General features: G+C 39.5%; 2 protein-coding genes across 5 annotated transcripts in view; one reads left to right on the top strand and one right to left on the bottom strand.

The window, feature by feature from the left end:
- LOC135081106 (formin-binding protein 1-like) overlaps positions 1-18,064 on the bottom strand; it is a 65,212-nt gene that overhangs the window by 6,025 nt on the left and 41,123 nt on the right. The window contains exons 5-12 of one of the 3 annotated variants that reach the window (XM_063975850.1): positions 17,635-17,786; positions 10,992-11,148; positions 10,149-10,286; positions 5,711-5,914; positions 3,088-3,117; positions 2,134-2,232; positions 1,865-1,958; positions 1,336-1,489 (exon numbers count right to left, since the gene is read on the bottom strand). In XM_063975850.1, coding sequence (XP_063831920.1) covers positions 1,336-1,489; positions 1,865-1,958; positions 2,134-2,232; positions 3,088-3,117; positions 5,711-5,914; positions 10,149-10,286; positions 10,992-11,148; positions 17,635-17,786 — 1,028 coding nt within the window. The remainder of the gene's footprint in view (positions 1-1,335; positions 1,490-1,864; positions 1,959-2,133; positions 2,233-3,087; positions 3,118-5,710; positions 5,915-10,148; positions 10,287-10,991; positions 11,149-17,634; positions 17,787-18,064) is intronic. The other 2 variants (XM_063975858.1, XM_063975866.1) reach the window with 2 other exon arrangements.
- On the top strand, positions 11,173-15,608 carry LOC135081095 (uncharacterized protein K02A2.6-like). Of its 2 annotated transcripts, none has more exons than XM_063975829.1 (2): positions 11,173-12,254; positions 12,635-15,608. In XM_063975829.1, the coding sequence occupies exon 2, from the start codon at positions 13,531-13,533 to the stop codon at positions 15,442-15,444; it is 1,914 nt and encodes a 637-aa protein (XP_063831899.1). In that variant the 5' UTR covers positions 11,173-12,254; positions 12,635-13,530; the 3' UTR covers positions 15,445-15,608. Both variants share the same exon structure in this region, with proteins under 2 accessions (XP_063831899.1, XP_063831907.1).

Below are 18,064 nucleotides of genomic sequence, written 5' to 3'. Positions count from 1 at the left end.
TGATCCCGGAGACGGACTGACATTGTGGCGTTTTCGTACAAGCCCTTCAACGATTATATCTATAGTAAATTTGGCACCGTTGGAGAGACTGTAGCTTGAAAAGAGAAGTCTTTCTCATAGACCACAAATGCGAGACAAAGTTGCTGATTATTCTCCTCAGTTTTCTGCCATAGATAAGTATGTGGTCTATCGTACTAAAGCCTTATCGGAAACCGGTTTGTTCGGGAGGCTAGATGTCGCGTGAAACCATTCGTGATGACTCTCAAAAACAGAATCAGAAGTGAGATGGGTAAAAAATAAATTTTTCAACAAGGTTTTGTTGCCTTTTTTGAAGAAGAGTATCATCACCACACTTCTGTGCCATGCCGTAGGCGTTTTTCCCTCAAGGATGACAGAATCGAATAGCTTCTAAAGAGCCTTTAGTACAGGCGTTCCGCCTGCTTTCAGAAGCTCAGCCGTGATTCCATCATCGCCCGGTGCCTTGTTGTTTTTCAGCTGTTTGAGAGCCATTCTAATCTCGTACAGACACGTCCGGGATATCTTCGGTAGGATAGTGTCGGGTCAATCTAGCTCTTGGGTCTTCGGCTAGATTTGTGACAGGTTTTTAACTTCTTCCAATAACGTAAGAGTCAGTCACTGCGTTCATAACATGTTAACACCTAGGCAGCACTCTGACAATCCTTAGTATGTACGCAGTATAATTGTAATTACTGCATTAATATTAAGTACGAGTTATCTGTTTTTCCTATGGAAACATAATATCAGCGTGTGTTTAAGTGGAATTACTGCTCATATACTATGTGCAAGGTGAACTTAACAATTGTAGAAACATAATAAGAATGATATAATTGGCACATACTGCACTATTACTGTGTAGCAAATTAAGTAAGCGCGAGTATTCACGTAATATTAGGTTATTATGTGCTCTTACTGCTAACATAGTATGTGAAGAAACCTAAAATATGCTCTTTACTGCGTTTATGATAATATCTATCTTCCGTTCTAAGATAGATAGAAAAAAACGGGTCTTTGATTCTTATAGATCGCGATGTCAGGATTCAGAATATTCAAAACAATCATAAATGCAGTAAGTGGTACTTACTGCGTTTATAAATTGTGCGGCAGAATAGCCCTTATTACAACTACATAGAGTCCTACCTGGTGGCCTGCGTGGGCGCGGCGCCGTTGGTGCGCGCGGCGGGGTGCAGCGCGGGCGCGCTGACCTGGCTATTTGCTTCCATCAGCAGCTCTTCATACTTCCGACGATGTACTTGTATCGTTTACTACAATATTTTGTTCTATAATAGCTCTTATTGCAACTACATAGAGTCCTACCTGGTGGCCTGCGTGGGCGCGGCGCCGTTGGTGCGCGCGGCGGGATGCAGCGCGGGCGCGCTGACCTGGCTATTTGCCTCCATCAGTAGTTCCTCATACTTCCGCAGCTGCGCGCGCAGTTTCTTCAGCTTATCACAACATTCGTTTAATTGACCTGTAAAGAGAAAGAGTTAATTAGAGATTGCGCACTGGTTTAGTTGACCTGGGGAGCCGTAGCTAGTTAATTTGAGATTGTGCACGCTTTTTTGGGCTTGGGCAAAATGATACGTGAATTTGAGCTCTAAGCCTAGCCGCAGACTACCGATTTTTTGTCGACCGATAGTTGGACAGGATGTTAATCAGCATGGACAATGTCCATTGGACATTTGTATGAAAGTGCGCACATTGGTATCGGCAAATTCTTCATACAAATTAGAATCGGGCCGAACTATCGGCCGACTAAAAGTATGTAGTCTGCGGGGAGTCTTAAGGAGTGGCTCCTGACTGTACTTTGACCATTAAAAAACCTTTATTTTTAGAGAATTCTCACCTTCAACAGTCATTGGATCCCCTAATGTAGGATTTGTTTCGTATACACCTTTCATTTTCATTAGACCTTCCATCGCGGCCTGTTCCTGTGCTACCTGAATAAGACAAAAAATTTGTATTTAATATTAATGTAGTGCTGTGATATCAAAAAATCATCTTCATCAATTCCGTTAATCGACAGAGGCGGTTGTTTATAAAAAGAAGAGGAAAATCTTTAGGAAAAAACCGACAGTCTTACACAGTTTAAATAAATGTTTGTTTTATCCTTACCTGTTTACTTAACTCGTGCACTTTAGCTTGTAGTTTCTTTTTCTTTTGGTTCGGTGGCAAATCTGAATAATCCTCCTTTCCATCCATCGACATGTTGTTCTGAAAACCAAACCGACCACGCTTATCTAGCTGTCAGGCACATGACATTTTATTGTGCAAGAAAACCTCACTCAAACAACCTTAAACCAAGTCCATCTAAAAAAAACTTACTATTTTTCTACTATAATTAGGCACCTCTTTCTAGTATATGTGTATTAGTAAATGTGATATTTCATTTCAGTACATTAAATCTTTTTTTATTTTATTAATCTCGAAACTTTACACACTTGTTTTATTAATAAAAGATTTTTAACTTCGAAAGTTATAATTAATACTTATTGTGGATTTAGTCACGAATAGGTACGACGTGTTCAAAGTATAAATTATATAAATAATTATATACAAAATATATACATCAGATATGTGCGTGCGCTGAAAACAAAGAAAGCCGTGCAAGCGTATGGTTACCCAAGCCACACAGAGTCAACGCGGTACGATTTCACTTCGACAACTTTTACTGGTCTCTGCTTATTTAGCAAGATTGACCGATTTGTAATTATCAAAATACAATGTATATCTTTTCATAAATTAGGTTTTTGTTTTGTCAACCAAAGATTTTAATTCATAAAATATCTAAAATAGACATACTTTATTCCCCAACAAACGATTTCAACCAGTAAAAAACACCAATATTTTTAGTTCTAACTGGTAATCGGCTTAAACGTAAGTTGCTTGAAGGATGAAAAACCATCTAAACCAAGGTCGTTTACCAATTAGAACGTTTACATGCTTCGATCTACAAAATTGAAAAGTACAAAACCTTGACAAAGCCACTTACAACTCCAAATAATTACCGAAAAATGACCAATAAAAGTTACGAGGGTTACCAAACCGCGTTTGTCACGCAGAACTGACCTTGATCGAGTTGCACGCCTCGACAATCTTCTGCAGAAGCGTTAGCGGGAGCGGAGACGCGGGGACAAACAAACAACGATCAGGGCTGGCGCTCACCGAAGGGGAGAAGTGTGGAGGGAAGGGGAAACGTGTGCATCCAGAAATCAAACACCATAACAGTCAATTAATCTTAGACAAGACCAATTAATCGGTCACAGTTTTCGGTTCAATCAACAGATCAAACTTTTAAATCAAGGTTGTGTTTTAGATTTTACACCACATCTTTTTGAATCGGGTAAAAAGAAAATACAGGCCAGATATCAGGTGAGATACAGGTCAAGAGCTTCCTCGTTGTGGATAAAAAAAAAGGATTTCGCCAATTCGTCACACGATTCCCCTTCCCTCTGAAATCCTCATCTACGGTGAATACTAGCCCTAAATAATGGTAAATTAATAGACGGATGACACAACTTTGCGGGTGGGTCCGTCAATAAAAGCCATGATGAAACATAAAACTAGGGAGAGGAATTTTATGGGTTTGTGTTTTTACATGTGTTAAAAAGTTATTGGGCTACGCTCTCTTGAATCAAGAATATTGCCAATTTAGTGTTTCGATATCAAGTCTATTTTTGTGTAGACTAAAAAACTAAATGACGTGACGAAAACAACCAGAAATGTGATAATTAATCACCTATCAAGTAATTGCATTTCCAATCAATCGTAGCAGGACATTGCAGTATGCACCTACGCAAATTATTCTTAACGAATTTAATTTGCATGTTTTTGTAGCAGTATTGCAAAAACTCGCTTGTCTGAAGTAATCAGACAGCTTTATTAAATTATTGTTGCCAAATATTGATTTGATTGGATGATTCAATTCATATTTTTTGTAGCCCAAGAGATACGTAATACAAATCAGAAAGAAAATGTTATTCTACCACAAGTGTTGTGTCACACACAAAAATAACTTGTAAAGGAAAACAATATTTTTATCCCATGACTTTGACCTACTGTCTCAATGTGAAGGAAACATGTTCTTTCTGCATTCAAGTGTCGCTGTGATACGACATATTATTTGCAAAGAAAGTACTTTAAAACTCAAAAGAAAATGAAAACAAAAGTTATAGTATCAGATGTGTAAATAGTAAAGTAGTATTGAATGGAAATAAGCCAAATGAGTCATGCTGACACCTTACATCCGTCCCCACAACACTGACTTACTTTTTCCACACGACAATGCACCACGCGCCGTCAAAAGTAACGATTGGTTGTTATGTGTACCCATGTTAGGTGGGGATCGAACAGGGGATAACAGACAAAAATAAATTAGTACCTCCAACTTTAAAATAAAATAAATAAATATATTCGAAACCGGTGTATACTCAATGACTTTCATTGACACGAGGGAAATGATTCACTCGAGTTACGTAGCATTGATTACACACCAGCTGCGTAAACAATAGGCAATAAAGGTGAAATATAAAATGTAGTAAATATAAAAAATACGTATCGTAGTAAAATATTCCCAAAGCATGCATCGTAAAATGTTGGTATAATAATAATTTATGTAATCATGACATAAATGAAGCTCTATTGAAGCCAATCACTTCAAGCACATAGACCTTTGGACCTTTAATTAAAATAAATAAACATGAATTTAAATCGATATGTTACTGTAAAAGCTCGAATTGCAGTAAATCCTAAGATATTCCAGTAAAACCTAAGATCTACCAATTTCTAATGGTAAATGTCCCAAAAGGTTTGCGATTCGAACTCTTACCACCATTTCGTTGGTAATTCTTAGGATTTACATGAATGGCACGGTAAATGTTGAAAAACAAAACATGTCATAACGTGCTCAGCGCATCTCATCATCATCCTCATCATCAGAAATTACTTCAATTGGAAAAAATCGAATCTATCTTAATAATGAAGTTGCCCTCTTTGTATTTCTAGTTGCTCACTTAGTAATGTAGTCGCACGGACAGAATTTTAATATCTAAAATGGATTAAACATAACCCACTTTTTGTAAGCTCGTTCTGCATTTGATTATATTAATCAATATTCGTCGTTAGTTAAGTTAATTTTTCGGTTACTCAAATTCATACCGCTCAAGTTATTAAAACAGTAAGTATGCCATCATCAGTCGCTAAGTTATTTTTTAGTCGATCGTGTTATAATTCCCCATAAAGAATTAGTCATTGTTTTACTCCTAAAACCAACATCTACCAGTTGACAGAGGTAAAACCTAGCATATACTGAATTCGAATGGTAAAAGCTCGAAAAAATCGTCGTATTTTCAGAAATACTTACATTTACCAACTCATGTCGGTAAATCTTAAGACTTACACTTAAATCTTAAGATTAACCGTAGTTCGAGCTTTTACAGTAACAGATACATCAATAAATGCTAACTACTTTATAAAAATGCTTATTACTGAATGTAAAATATGTAGTATAATAAAAATATACCATTTTGACTAGCGCACAAACTTATTAAAGTGGCGAATTACGTATGCAACCTTCAGGGCCCCGATGATGCCAGTTAATTGAGTTACTTATAGGTTTGTGTGCTAGTCAACTAGAAAACGCCCTTATTCATAATCCAAACCAATGTTTATAAGCCAAAATATGCATTCTCACCTTGTTAGAGCTAAATATGGACAATAGCCCGCCCCGTTTTTTGATCCTGTTCCCCGATACGGTCCCCCTCGCGGCAGTCAAGTGGTTGTGGTGGTGGTGTGGCGCGGCTGAATCGGTGGTGTCTCCTCCCGCCGCCGCCTCGAATTGGAAGTCTTCGGGCGGCACGAAGCCCGATTTATACCTTTCTATAACTAATTGTGTGTCCTGGAAAAGTAAAATAGGAGTTACATTATCAGGTCAGCAGTTAGGTATTAGAACTAGGCTATTTTGATAAGGTGCATAACGTAAAGAGAAACGTTTCAAGGTATATTTGCACAAATACGCCGTGAGATGTGCGTGCTAAGTGATTAGACGCATCTCTCTCACGCCCTTCTTTGTCATAAAATTTCATGCGTACACATTTTAGTTTGTGCACTCTCTTACCATTCAATACGTACAGGTAGAGATGGGTAAGTGCTAATAATCCGATTAATAGCAATTGGCTAGTAACGGATTAAAAGCAGTTATTAGCCATTAATAGCCAATAATAGCCGATTTCAGATGGTAACCCTGCTATTAATGTTATACTAATGATTAAACATATCCCTTCATAGTTTACAAATTTAGCACTTGAAATTTGGAAGGGACGTAGCTTAGGTACCGTAGAGGTGCATTAAGAAAGGAATACCCGAAATTCTCACGGGCACGGGAATTAGCGGGAAAATCCTTTTGTATGAAAAATCTAAACCGCTTAAGTTAGACGCTTGAAATTTGGCATGCAGGTACCTTAGTAAACTTAAAGCTTAGTTACAAGAGAATATTGCAAAATTCCCACGCGAATGGGAGTTAGCGGGAAAAAAACATTTGTATGAAAAAATCTAAACCACGTAAGATAGACGCTTGAAATTTGGCATGCAGGTACCTTAGTAAAGTCAAAGCTTAGTAACAAGAGGATATTGCAAAATTCCCACGGGAACGGGAGTTAGCGGGAAAAAACATTTGTATAAAAAAATCTAAACCACGTAAGATAGACGCTTGAAATTTGGCATGCAGGTATCTTAGTAAACTCAAAGCTTAGTTACAAGAGGATATTGCAAATTTCCCACGGGAACGGGAGTAAGCGGGAAAAAAAATTTGTATGAAAAAATCTAAACCGCGTAAGATAGATGTAGGGGCTAAAACGGGATCCACGCGTACGAAATCGCGGGCGGCCGCTAGTCTAAATATATAAAAGGAGAAACTGACTGACTTAGTGACATATCAACGCACAGCCTAAACGGCTAAACGTATGCACTTGAAATTTGGAAGGGACGTAGCTTAGGTACCGTAGAGGTGCACTAAGAAAGGAATTCCCGAAATTCCTACGGGAACGGGAATTAGCGAGAAAATCCTTTGGTATGAAAAATCTAAACCGCTTAAGTTAGACGCTTGAAATTTGGCATGCAGGTACATTAGTAAACTTAAAGCTTAATTACAACAGGATATTGCAAAATTCGAACGGGAACGGGAATCAGCGGGAAAAAACATTTGTATGAAAAAATCTAAACCGCGTAAGATAGACGCTTGAAATTTGGCATGTAGGTACCTTAGTAAACTGAAAGCTTAGTTTCAACAAGGAATTCCCGAAATTCCCACGGGAACGGGAATTATCGGGAAAATCCTTTTGTATGAAAAATCTAAACCGCCTAAGTTAGACGCTTGAAATTTGGCATGCAGGTACCTTAGTAAACTTAAAGCTTAGTTACAACAGGATATTGCAAAATTCCCACGGGAAGGGGAGTTAGCGGGAAAAAACATTTGTATGAAAAAATCTAAACCGCGTAAGATAGATGAAGGGGGTAAAACGGGATCCACGCGTACAAAGTCGCGGGCGGCCGCTAGTTCAGTATGAGTCTTGAGAAAGTGCACATATGAAAATAGGCGGAACTACTAAACCTATTTTTATCGATAAAAAAAAGTCAAAAAATATCTGAGTTTTTATTATTTATTGACATTTTCTGGGTATTTTATGTATTTTTTTAGTATCTCCTGTTATTAAGCACTAGCGGCCGCCCGCGACTTCGTACGCGTGGATCCCGTTTTACCCCCTTCATCTATCTTACGCGGTTTAGATTTTGTCATACAAATGTTTTTTCCTAACTCCCGTTCCCGTGGGAATTTTGGAAAATCCTGTTGTAACTAAGCTTTAAGTTTACTAAGGTACCTGCATGCCAACTTTCAAGCGTCTAACTTAAGCGGTTTAGATTTTTCATACAAAAGGATTTTCCCGCTAATTCCCGTTCCCGTGGGAATTTCAGGAATTCCTTGTTGTAACTAAGCTTTCAGTTTACTAAGGTATCTATATGCCAAATTTCAAGCGTGTAACTTAAGCGGTTTAGTTTTTTCATACAAAAGGATTTTCCAGCTAATTCCCAATACCGTGGGAATTTCGGGAATTCCTTGTTGTAACTAAGCTTTAAGTTTACTAATGTACCTACATGCCAAAGGACAATGGGCAAAATGGTACCCGGCTCCAATAGATATGCTTCTAGAGTCGTTTGAAAGGTCTTACCAAGACGAACAACTTTTACTATGGCCACTAGCCTCAGATCTGGTTGTGTTCGAAGATAAACATACTTTTTTGCAAAATGGTACCCGGCTCCAATGGTTATGTTTGTAGTGTCATTTGAAAGGTCTCACCAAGACGAACAACATTTACTATGGCCACCAGCCTCAGATCTGGTTGCGTTTGAAGATAAACATACTTTTTGTGTAACCGAAGTATCATACGTGTCCATCGTATGGTACCTAGGTACTTTGGTTATACTCCAGCCTTACTGCTCCAGCAACCTTCCTTAACTCTATAATTATTGATAGGGATAATTGTGAAATAAATGTTTTTATTTGAAGAACTACTACTCCCTTATTAATAAAAAGTTATACCTAGGATGAACCTTGGATTAAAAAGACATTTCCATACCAAATGACAATCTAAGCCAGAATTCAACTAGGGTGTAACTTTTATTAATAAAGGGGTTGGAGTTTTATTACTTCTTAAGGGTTTTATTATGGGTTGCTAACCCACAAGACCCAATAAGTCCACCCACAAGATGGACCGACGACCTCATAAAGGTATCGGGAAGGCGCTGGATGCAGGCCGCCACCAACCGGCCATTGTGGAAATCATTGGGGGAGGCCTATGTTCAAATAGACGTCCTATGGCTAAAATGATCATGATGATGATGATGAAAGCGAATAAAGGGCTAATGGCTTGGGTAGTTCATTGTAGGTATAATCCTTTCCTTTTCAATGTTTATTTTAGTTATATTAATAGATTCTAGTCATAGTACATATTCGTATACATGGATGATTGTGTTATACTTTCATATAATACTTAGTGGAATTACTGCTTTCAAAACGTGAATTAGAACTGGCCCCATAGCAGACATTTTTCTACATCTAAAGGCCTTTTGAAATATATATTGGTTATGGCTATTGGAGCGGGTACCACTTTCCATACATTTGTGCCCATCATCCTTTCAAGCGTCTGACTTAAAAGCGGTTTAGATTTTTCAAACAAAAGGATTTTCCCGCTAATTCCCGCTCCCGTGGGAATTTCGGGAATTCCTTGTTGTAACTAAGGTTTAAGTTCACTAATGTACCTACATGCCAAATTTCAAGCGTCTAACTTAAACGGTTTAGATTTTTCATACAAAAGGATTTTCCCGCTAATTCCCGTGCCCTTGGTAATTTTGGTAATTGCTTTCTTAGTGCACCTCTACGGTATTTAAGCTACGTCCCTTCCAAATTTCAAGTGCCTACGTTTAGCCGTTTAGGCTGTGCGTTGATCTGTCACTAAGTCGGTCAGTTTCTCCTTTCATATATTTAGATTCTTTTTAACTACAATGTCGTTTATATAAATTACTTACATTGATGTTTTTTAATATTTTAGTTCTTTTTTGTTTCTTTGAGTAATATTTGATTTTAATATTGATTTGATTTTAAAGGTGGAAGAAAAAACGTAAGAAACTATTAATAGCAGGGTTACTAGCCAATGGATGGCTAATAATGGCTATTAATAGATAATAATCAGTTATTATCCAAACTAGCTGGCTACAAACCCATCTCTACGTACAGGAGACTTCGTTATTTACGAATGTTATTCTCGCAATGCGAGCAATATAATTATTTCATTGAAAAAATACAATTGGAATACTATCGTTCAGGACATTATTATCGTTCATTTAAATAACCTTTATGATTTGATTGCGAAGATAAGCTACGTAATTTCTGCAGAAAACATCAAAGCAGTAGGTAATTTTTAATTTATCATTTCACACTACTGTGATATCTGTATTAATCACTATATTGCTAGAATTGTGAAAACTTCTAATAATACATGTGTTATCTTCGTACACAACATGGATAACGATAACATATCAGGCATAAGCTTTACTTAAATAAACATAATGGTATTTACCTCTTTTTCATTTATACTATTAGCGGCCTGCTCCATTCCATCCAGACACTGCATAATAATAGGAAAAACTTTCCTTTCTACGTCTACTGAACTCAACATGAAGTTTTTAATGTTCTTTATTCTTTTTTCGTCTAAATCCTGAAATTTGAAGACAATAACCGTAAATAAACATAAAAGAACACAGCTGTACAAGTGAAATATTTTACTAAAAAAATATAAGGGAGATTTAGAATTTGTGACGGCCCATTCGACCTACTTGGCGCGCCGCCAAATTGCAGCTACGAGCCGAATGCATTGAGCGCCGGGCACATTCAGAACTTCACCGAATAGTTACAATGCACTTACTACATGAATCATACAACACTCAAATACCAAAAGTGAAAGTTTACACTTTACAACTCGTGACTAATCTTTAATTATAGAAATCAAATATTGTTGCGATCGTAATCTAAATTAATTGGCCAATTTATCATCTGATTCGCATCTCGTTACGGTTGGTGATGATTGCTTAGGTTCATTGAATAACAAACTATGCGATAAAGATAATATAAATAGCGAGAAAATTTAAATAAAAGTTTACACGACAGCAAAATAAACGTGGCCTTGAGACCACCCGTATTCCCCGCTGAATAAGAGCGACTTTAGAAAAGACGCTTTTTAGAGAGAACATTTGATGTGCGTCCAAAAGGAACAATACTAAAAGTTTAGAGGCCATTATCATTTGACATCCCGGGAACAATAAAGTTAAAGGTCTATTATCGCCTGTCATCGTTGCGAACTCAATTTGGAGACAGTCCAACTGATTGATGTTGCGATAGAGTTATTCAGAATTTGTTTGTTTACCTGAAGTTGTTTGAATACGTGTGGAAGCCGTTGTTCGTAGTGTTGCCGTTGCGCCTCGTTTGTTTTTCGGAGTTGGTCTGTGTATTCCATCTTAGCCTCTTCACAAGCCTGGCTTCGGAGTTTCATGTTCGCTTTTTGTTTTTCCACCTCAGCTCGACTGGAAATAATAGAGCTAATGTTACTGTAATATTTGTATTATAAGTAGGTAGTTCTGAATAATAATGACAAGTATATTTTGTGAATGTCTCTGTAATACGAACCAGTTCAAATATAGATTTGGAACACAACGGACGTCTCATTCCACCTACCTTCTACAAGTCCTACACAGACACCGTACACTTTATTGGCGAACGAGGTTGATAAAATCTACGCAAAACGATGTCTTTCGGGAAGATCAACGAGTTTAACGTGAGTGCGGGGAATTGGTCACTGTACGTCGAGCGCCTGGAGATGTACTTCAAGGTGAATAAAGTGGAAACGGAATTGTGGCTACCTACACTTATTACGGCGATCGGAGACGAAACGTACGAAGTGTTGAGCAGCTTAGCGAGTCCTAAGAAGCCAGCGGAGCTCACCTATAAATCGGCGGTCACAATGCTACAAGATCATTTGCAACCGAAACCCTCCGTTATGGCCGAACGATATCGTTTTCGACAAAGAAGACAGCGGGAGGGCGAGTCAATTGCAACGTACATAACAGAATTGAAGAAATTGTCAAAATTGTGTGATTTTGGAGCCAACTTAGAAGACAGTTTACGTGACCAACTTGTTTGTGGGGTAGTCAGTGACGTCATACGGCAAAGACTGTTTGCGGAAGATAATTTGAACTATACGAGTGCAGTTAAGTTGGCGTGTGCGTTGGAAGCGGCGGAACGTAACGCGGCAGTAGTAGATGTGTCATCATCGGGAACTACGGGAAGCGCGGCCGCGGTACACGCAGTAGGGGCGAAGCGCGAGCGCGGGCCGCGCGGGCAGCGCGCGCGTCCCTGGCAAGCCAACGGTTATAACAACTCGGAAAATTGCATAGTGTGCGGGAAAAATGGCCACAGCAGCGAGGAGTGTCGCTACAAGAAGTTCGTTTGCAGTAAATGTAAAAAAGTTGGACACCTGCGTAGGGTTTGTCCAAACTCAACCGGGGGCCCAGGCCCGGACCGGAGGCGGGTGAACCATGTCTCATGCCAAGACAACGGGTCAGATGAGGATTCCCGGTCGGAAGACTATGAAGAAATGTTAAACCAACTCAGTTTGAGCAGCTATAAACCGGTAAGCTTAGATCTTATCATTGATGGTGTTAAGTTAAAAATGGAAATTGATACCGGTTCCTCAGTTTCGTGCATAAGTAAAAAAACGTATGAAAAATATTTTAAGTTTAGAAGTATTGAAAAAGATAATTTAATTTTTAAATTTTATGACGGTAGTTGTATTAAGCCGTTAGGTATAATTAAACCAAAAGTGCAATGGAATAACAAGTTTAAAACATTGGAATTATTTGTAATCGATGGGGGAACTACTTCTTTACTTGGTAGACATTGGCTGACTGAATTAGGAATTAAAATTCCACCTTTTTATAATAATTCTATTAACATTGTAAAAGAGATTTGTAATGAAAACAAGTGTGCTAATTTGGAAATGTTAATCGACAGGCATAAGGAATTGTTCAGCGGCGGGCTGGGGCGATTCACGGGAGGCCAGGCGCGGCTGCGGGTGCGCGAGGGGGCGGCGCCCGTGTTCCACCGCGCGCGCCCTCTGCCCTACGCGCTCAAGGCGCAGGTGGACGCGGAGCTGGACTGCATGCTGCGCGACGGCATCATAGAACCGGTCGAGGTTTCCGACTGGGCTACGCCATTGGTACCGGTACGTAAAGCGGATGGTGGCCTACGCATTTGTGCGGATTACAAGGTTACGTTGAACCCTGTCCTGCTGGTCGATAGGTACCCTCTACCTAAAATTGAAGATTTGATGGTTAGTCTCAACGGGGCTCAGTTATTTTCTAAAATAGACTTATCGCAAGCATATAATCAGGTGGAGCTAGATGATACAAAAATGTACACTGTTATAAATACACACCGGGGATTATTTAAATATAATAGGTTAGTATTTGGACTTTCATCTAGTCCGGGGATATTTCAACGAATAATGTCTACTATTTTGAGTGATATACCGGGGGTAGAGGTGTTCTTAGACGATGTTATTATTGCCACTAAAGGGGACCGTTTGGTACATCTGGCTACATTAGAAAAGGTATTGAGTAGGCTCTCGAGTCATGGAATGAAACTTAAGAAAAGTAAATGTTCATTTTTAGTCGATGAAGTAAAATATTTAGGATACATTATTTCCAAGGACGGAGTGAAAGTAGATCAGGAAAAAGTGGCAGCTATTGTCAAAATTCCAAGACCCGAAGATATTTCCCAGCTGAGATCATTCCTAGGACTAGTTAATTTTTATGCTAAATTTGTGAAAAATATTAGTACTATTTTATTTCCACTATATAATTTACTAAAAAAAAAGCGTAACATGGAAATGGTCTAAAGACTGTGAAATGGCTTTTATTAAAATTAAAAAGATTTTGACAAGTGCAGAGGTTTTAGCTCACTACGACGCCGATAAACCCTTAACTTTGACTTGTGATGCGAGCTCGAAGGGCATCGGAGGGGTTCTTACCCAGAGAGCGCGGGGGGGCGCGGAGCGGCCGGTCGTGTATGTGTCTCGCGCGCTCACAGAGGCGGAAAAACATTACTCGCAGATCGATCGCGAAGCTTTAGCTATCGTATTTTGTTTACAAAAATTACACCAATACTTATATGGTAGACGTTTTACTCTGCGAACTGATCATAAACCGTTAGTCAGCATTTTTGGGCCTAAACACGGAATACCGGCATTGGCCGCAAGTAGAATGCAGCGATGGGCGGTTATTCTATCGGCATATAGTTATGATATAGAATACATAAATACAAAACTAAACGGAGCGGACGGTCTGTCGCGGCTACCTGTGCGCTCTGCTGATAAGAATGACTCATCGTTAGACCCGCCCGAGCAAACTTATTTACACTTCGCACAGGACGCGTTGTTACTCGATTCTAACGATATTAAAAAGCAGACTTTGCGGGATCCGTCATTAAGTAGAATATTGTTATTCATTAGAGAGGGGTGGCCTACGGAAAATGAAATTAAAGCATTACAACCGTATTTTAATAGAAAAACCGAATTGTATGAAGAATTAGGATGTATCATGTGGGGTCATAGAATTGTAATACCCGAGAAATGTAGGAGTCAGGTGCTTAATGAACTTCATGAATCCCATATGGGTATTTGTAAGACCAAGGCCATGGCACGCAGCTATGTGTGGTGGCCTGGCATCGACGAGGCTGTGGAAGCGTTGTGTCGCAGCTGTGAGGTATGTGCAGCGGAGGCTGACGCGCCGCCCCGTCATGCTGTCACGCCGTGGCCATGGCCGGCGAAGCCTTGGTCGCGAATTCATGTAGACTTTTTGGGCCCTTTTCATGATAAGATTTACTTGGTTGTAATTGATGCTCGAACCAAATGGATTGAAGTTTTTCCGGTGCCAAGCACAGCAGCTCGTTATACGATAAGTAAACTAGAGGATTTGTTTGCTAGGTGGGGATTACCTAGGCAGCTAGTCAGTGATAACGGGCCTCCGTTCACAAGTTCTGATTTTTCATTTTTTATGCAGAACAATGGCATTGAACACATATTTTCAGCTCCCTACCACCCTGCTTCGAATGGGGCGGCGGAGAATGCAGTTCGAACAATTAAAAAAGTCATAAAGAAAGCCATTCGTAAAAAAAAAGATATCCAAAAATTTTTAAATACGTTTTTACTTCACTATCGAAACACAGAACATTGTACTACAGGCGAAAGTCCAGCCACGTTAATGTTAGGAAGACAGTTAAGAATCAAACTAGATTTACTCAGGCCGGATAGAGGTAAAAAAGTTAGGGATGCGCAGGCTAGGCAAATAAAAATTGGAACAGAGGTAAGCAGAGTTTTAGAACCAGGAGAAGAAGTCTGGATCCGCCAATACCAGGGGGGAAACAAGTGGATACCGGGTAAGGTAGCTGAAAGATTAGGAACAACTGATTATAAGATATTAGATACTTCAGGTAGAGGGTCCCACAGACATATTGACCAATTAAGACGGAGATCTTTGCGTAGCTCGCTTGTAGCCCCACCGCTCGAAATCGAGGAACCAACCACAGCGGCTCAAGTAGCGGTACCAATGTGCGAGGATCAAGTGCAGTCCGGCACCCGCCCATCTGTAGCTGACAATCCTTTGGACAGTAATATTTCTGTCGATGTGGACAAGGACTCTGATACCTTCTGCGATGCGAGCTCCTCTCCCGCGCCCGCAACCGATAAGCCCGCCACTCCTCCCCGATCTAGGCCAATACGAAAGTGTAGAATTGATAACCCACCACGATATGTTTTTAAATAATGTACTAACTATTATTATTAGTTATTAGTGTTTTATTGTTGTTGTTTGGAAGAGAGGATTGTAATATTTGTATTATAAGTAGGTAGTTCTGAATAATAATGACAAGTATATTTTGTGAATGTCTCTGTAATACGAACCAGTTCAAATATAGATTTGGAACACAACGGACGTCTCATTCCACCTACCTTCTACAAGTCCTACACAGACACCGTACACTTTAGTTACCACAAGTATGCCTTTTCACAAACCCACTGAACCCAAAATTGATTTTATCAGAGCTTATTTATTACAACTATACTTCAGTATTTTTATGTATATGTCGTGCGAAGGTCGACGAACCGCATGTATTCTTAAATTCCTGTACAAATCGAAGCATTTATATGATTTTCACGAAGTAAAATCAGAATGCTTCGTATTAAAATTCCGCTTTGTTATCCAGACATGCAATATTCTTCACGTTATGACATTTCGCATTTGCGTGTCAATAGCCTTATTTTATAGTCTGTGCGTACTGTTGAAATATTCACCAACGCATAATCACTCAAGAATTTCTCAAGTGAAGTTATTTCTTCCGTCCGTATTTAGCTCACTGCGCCATATATGGAAAATCTAGTTTCGTATCTGAAATAAGTCCTAGCTCTTTTTACATTCCAGCTAAGTATCATTATACGTTCAGTAAATACTAATGCCAGCATTGAAAGCAAAAAGGTAAATAAACATTACGTTTAAATCTTCGGTTTTTTTAAGTGACATGTCTATTACAAATTATGACAGGGCTATTAAATAACCAACAAAGAAACTAACACTTTACAGTTCGCAACCATTTGCGGTATTACTGGACTATTTATTTATCATTTACTAATTATATAAAATCACTCGAGCAACCATTTATACAAAAAAAAGAATAAGGAATTACTGGGATCGCATGATTGGCGTAAAATAAAAAATATGTTACACCACGTTTTTATAGGCGTTATGGTCTCTATTATTTATAGTTTTCATTAGTAAAATATGGTTAACGGATAAAATAGAAGAAGCACTGGTTTCCCGTAAGGCCTCAGCCTCGAACTTAGCGGGCAGCGGGGCGGCGGCGGCGGCGGCGCGGGAGCGGCAGGATCTTATGCGTAAAATCAAATAGACCGGTTCTCGAAAACAGCGGCGCGGCAGCGGGGCGGCAGCGGGCAACGAGCGGGCAGCGCACTCCTTCTTTTGCCCACAATAAATCGAGCGTTAGGAATAAATTTGAATCGAAATAAAATTGTCGCCGTTGTTCAGACATTTCGTTTGCGAATAAAAACAAATATCTCGACAACACAACCCCGAACACAACACTTCGCCGCTAAAGCGCCGCGCGAGCTGCCCGCTTGTTTCGAGAACGGGTCTGCGTTGCCCGCCCCGCTCCAGCGCCGCCGCCGCTCCCGCCCCGCTGCCCGCTAAGTTCGAGGCTGAGGCCTTAGATTTCAATTAAATCGCCTCTATATTACTATTTTCTATACCCAGATAGTGGAAGTTTTCCTATTTCACAAAATAACCACGCAGCTATATCGTTGGCTGGGTTTCAGAGCCAGCTGCAGTATAATGAGTACAACTAGGTTTCGCCTAGTTTTAACATCCAGAAATAAACTGTTTAACAACACAATACTTATAAATCAAATCGTTCTAATTTCTGAACCACTGATTTATGCACTAATTCGCCTCAGAGCATATCAGCTCATTCAGTTAAATCTTCAATAGCCGACGAATTTTATTGGTTATCGACTCATGAAAATGAGCCATAGGATGTGTAAGTTGGAACCAAAGGGGCAACAAAAGACATTCTCATCCTACTGGCTCCGATGACAATGCTCACCTCAAGTTGAAATCAGTGTCTGCCCTATAGAAGGACAATAAGTAACAAGACTATTGGAGATTGCCTTGGACCAGATTGGAAAGAGGCGCGATAATGCGACAACCTTAAATTCAGAAGCTCTCAAATCCTACGATGCATGGGTTGGGTAAAACGAGCATCGAAAGACAATCTTATGAATGTGATAAAAATAACATCTAAGGTTAATCTCAGAATGGGTAAAGAGGACATCGAAGGTCAGTCTCAGAATGCGTAAAAAGGGCATCGGAGGTCTATCTTTATGATGGGAAACAAGGGCATCGAAAGACAATCTTATCCTATTGACACTGCTTCTCGGTTCTCACCTCAAGTTGAGATCAGCGTCCGCCCTCTGGAAGGCTTCAAGCGCCCGCTCAGATTCTCTTGCAGCCCGCTCGTAAGCCCTCCGCGCTCGCTCCAGCGCGCTTATCGCCGAGTTCAGTACAGCCATTTGTTTCGCGCCTTCGTTTAAGTGTTGCTGGAAACAAAACACAAACGGTTATTTGATTGAATGGTCTATTTTTTATTATTGGTGACTTCGTGCGGTTTTGGACTTTCAGCCAGTGTCAAGTAAAATCATAAATATTGACCTACATTAATTAGAAAACAAATATTTTTATGAATGATGAACAAGGTAACACTTTACTGACAGACCTTTTAAGAAATCTGCGCTTACGCAGACTTCTTAAGAAAACTTAAAATGGTGTTGCATTATTTTATTTTGTTTTATTTGTCTTCCGACACTGTCTTTCTTTC

This window comes from Ostrinia nubilalis, chromosome 2, assembly GCF_963855985.1.
Source record: "Ostrinia nubilalis chromosome 2, ilOstNubi1.1, whole genome shotgun sequence".
In the NCBI taxonomy this organism is placed as follows: domain Eukaryota; kingdom Metazoa; phylum Arthropoda; class Insecta; order Lepidoptera; family Crambidae; genus Ostrinia; species Ostrinia nubilalis.
The sequence above is the reverse complement of the archived record's forward strand: the minus strand, read 5'-3'. Positions and strand labels throughout refer to the sequence as shown.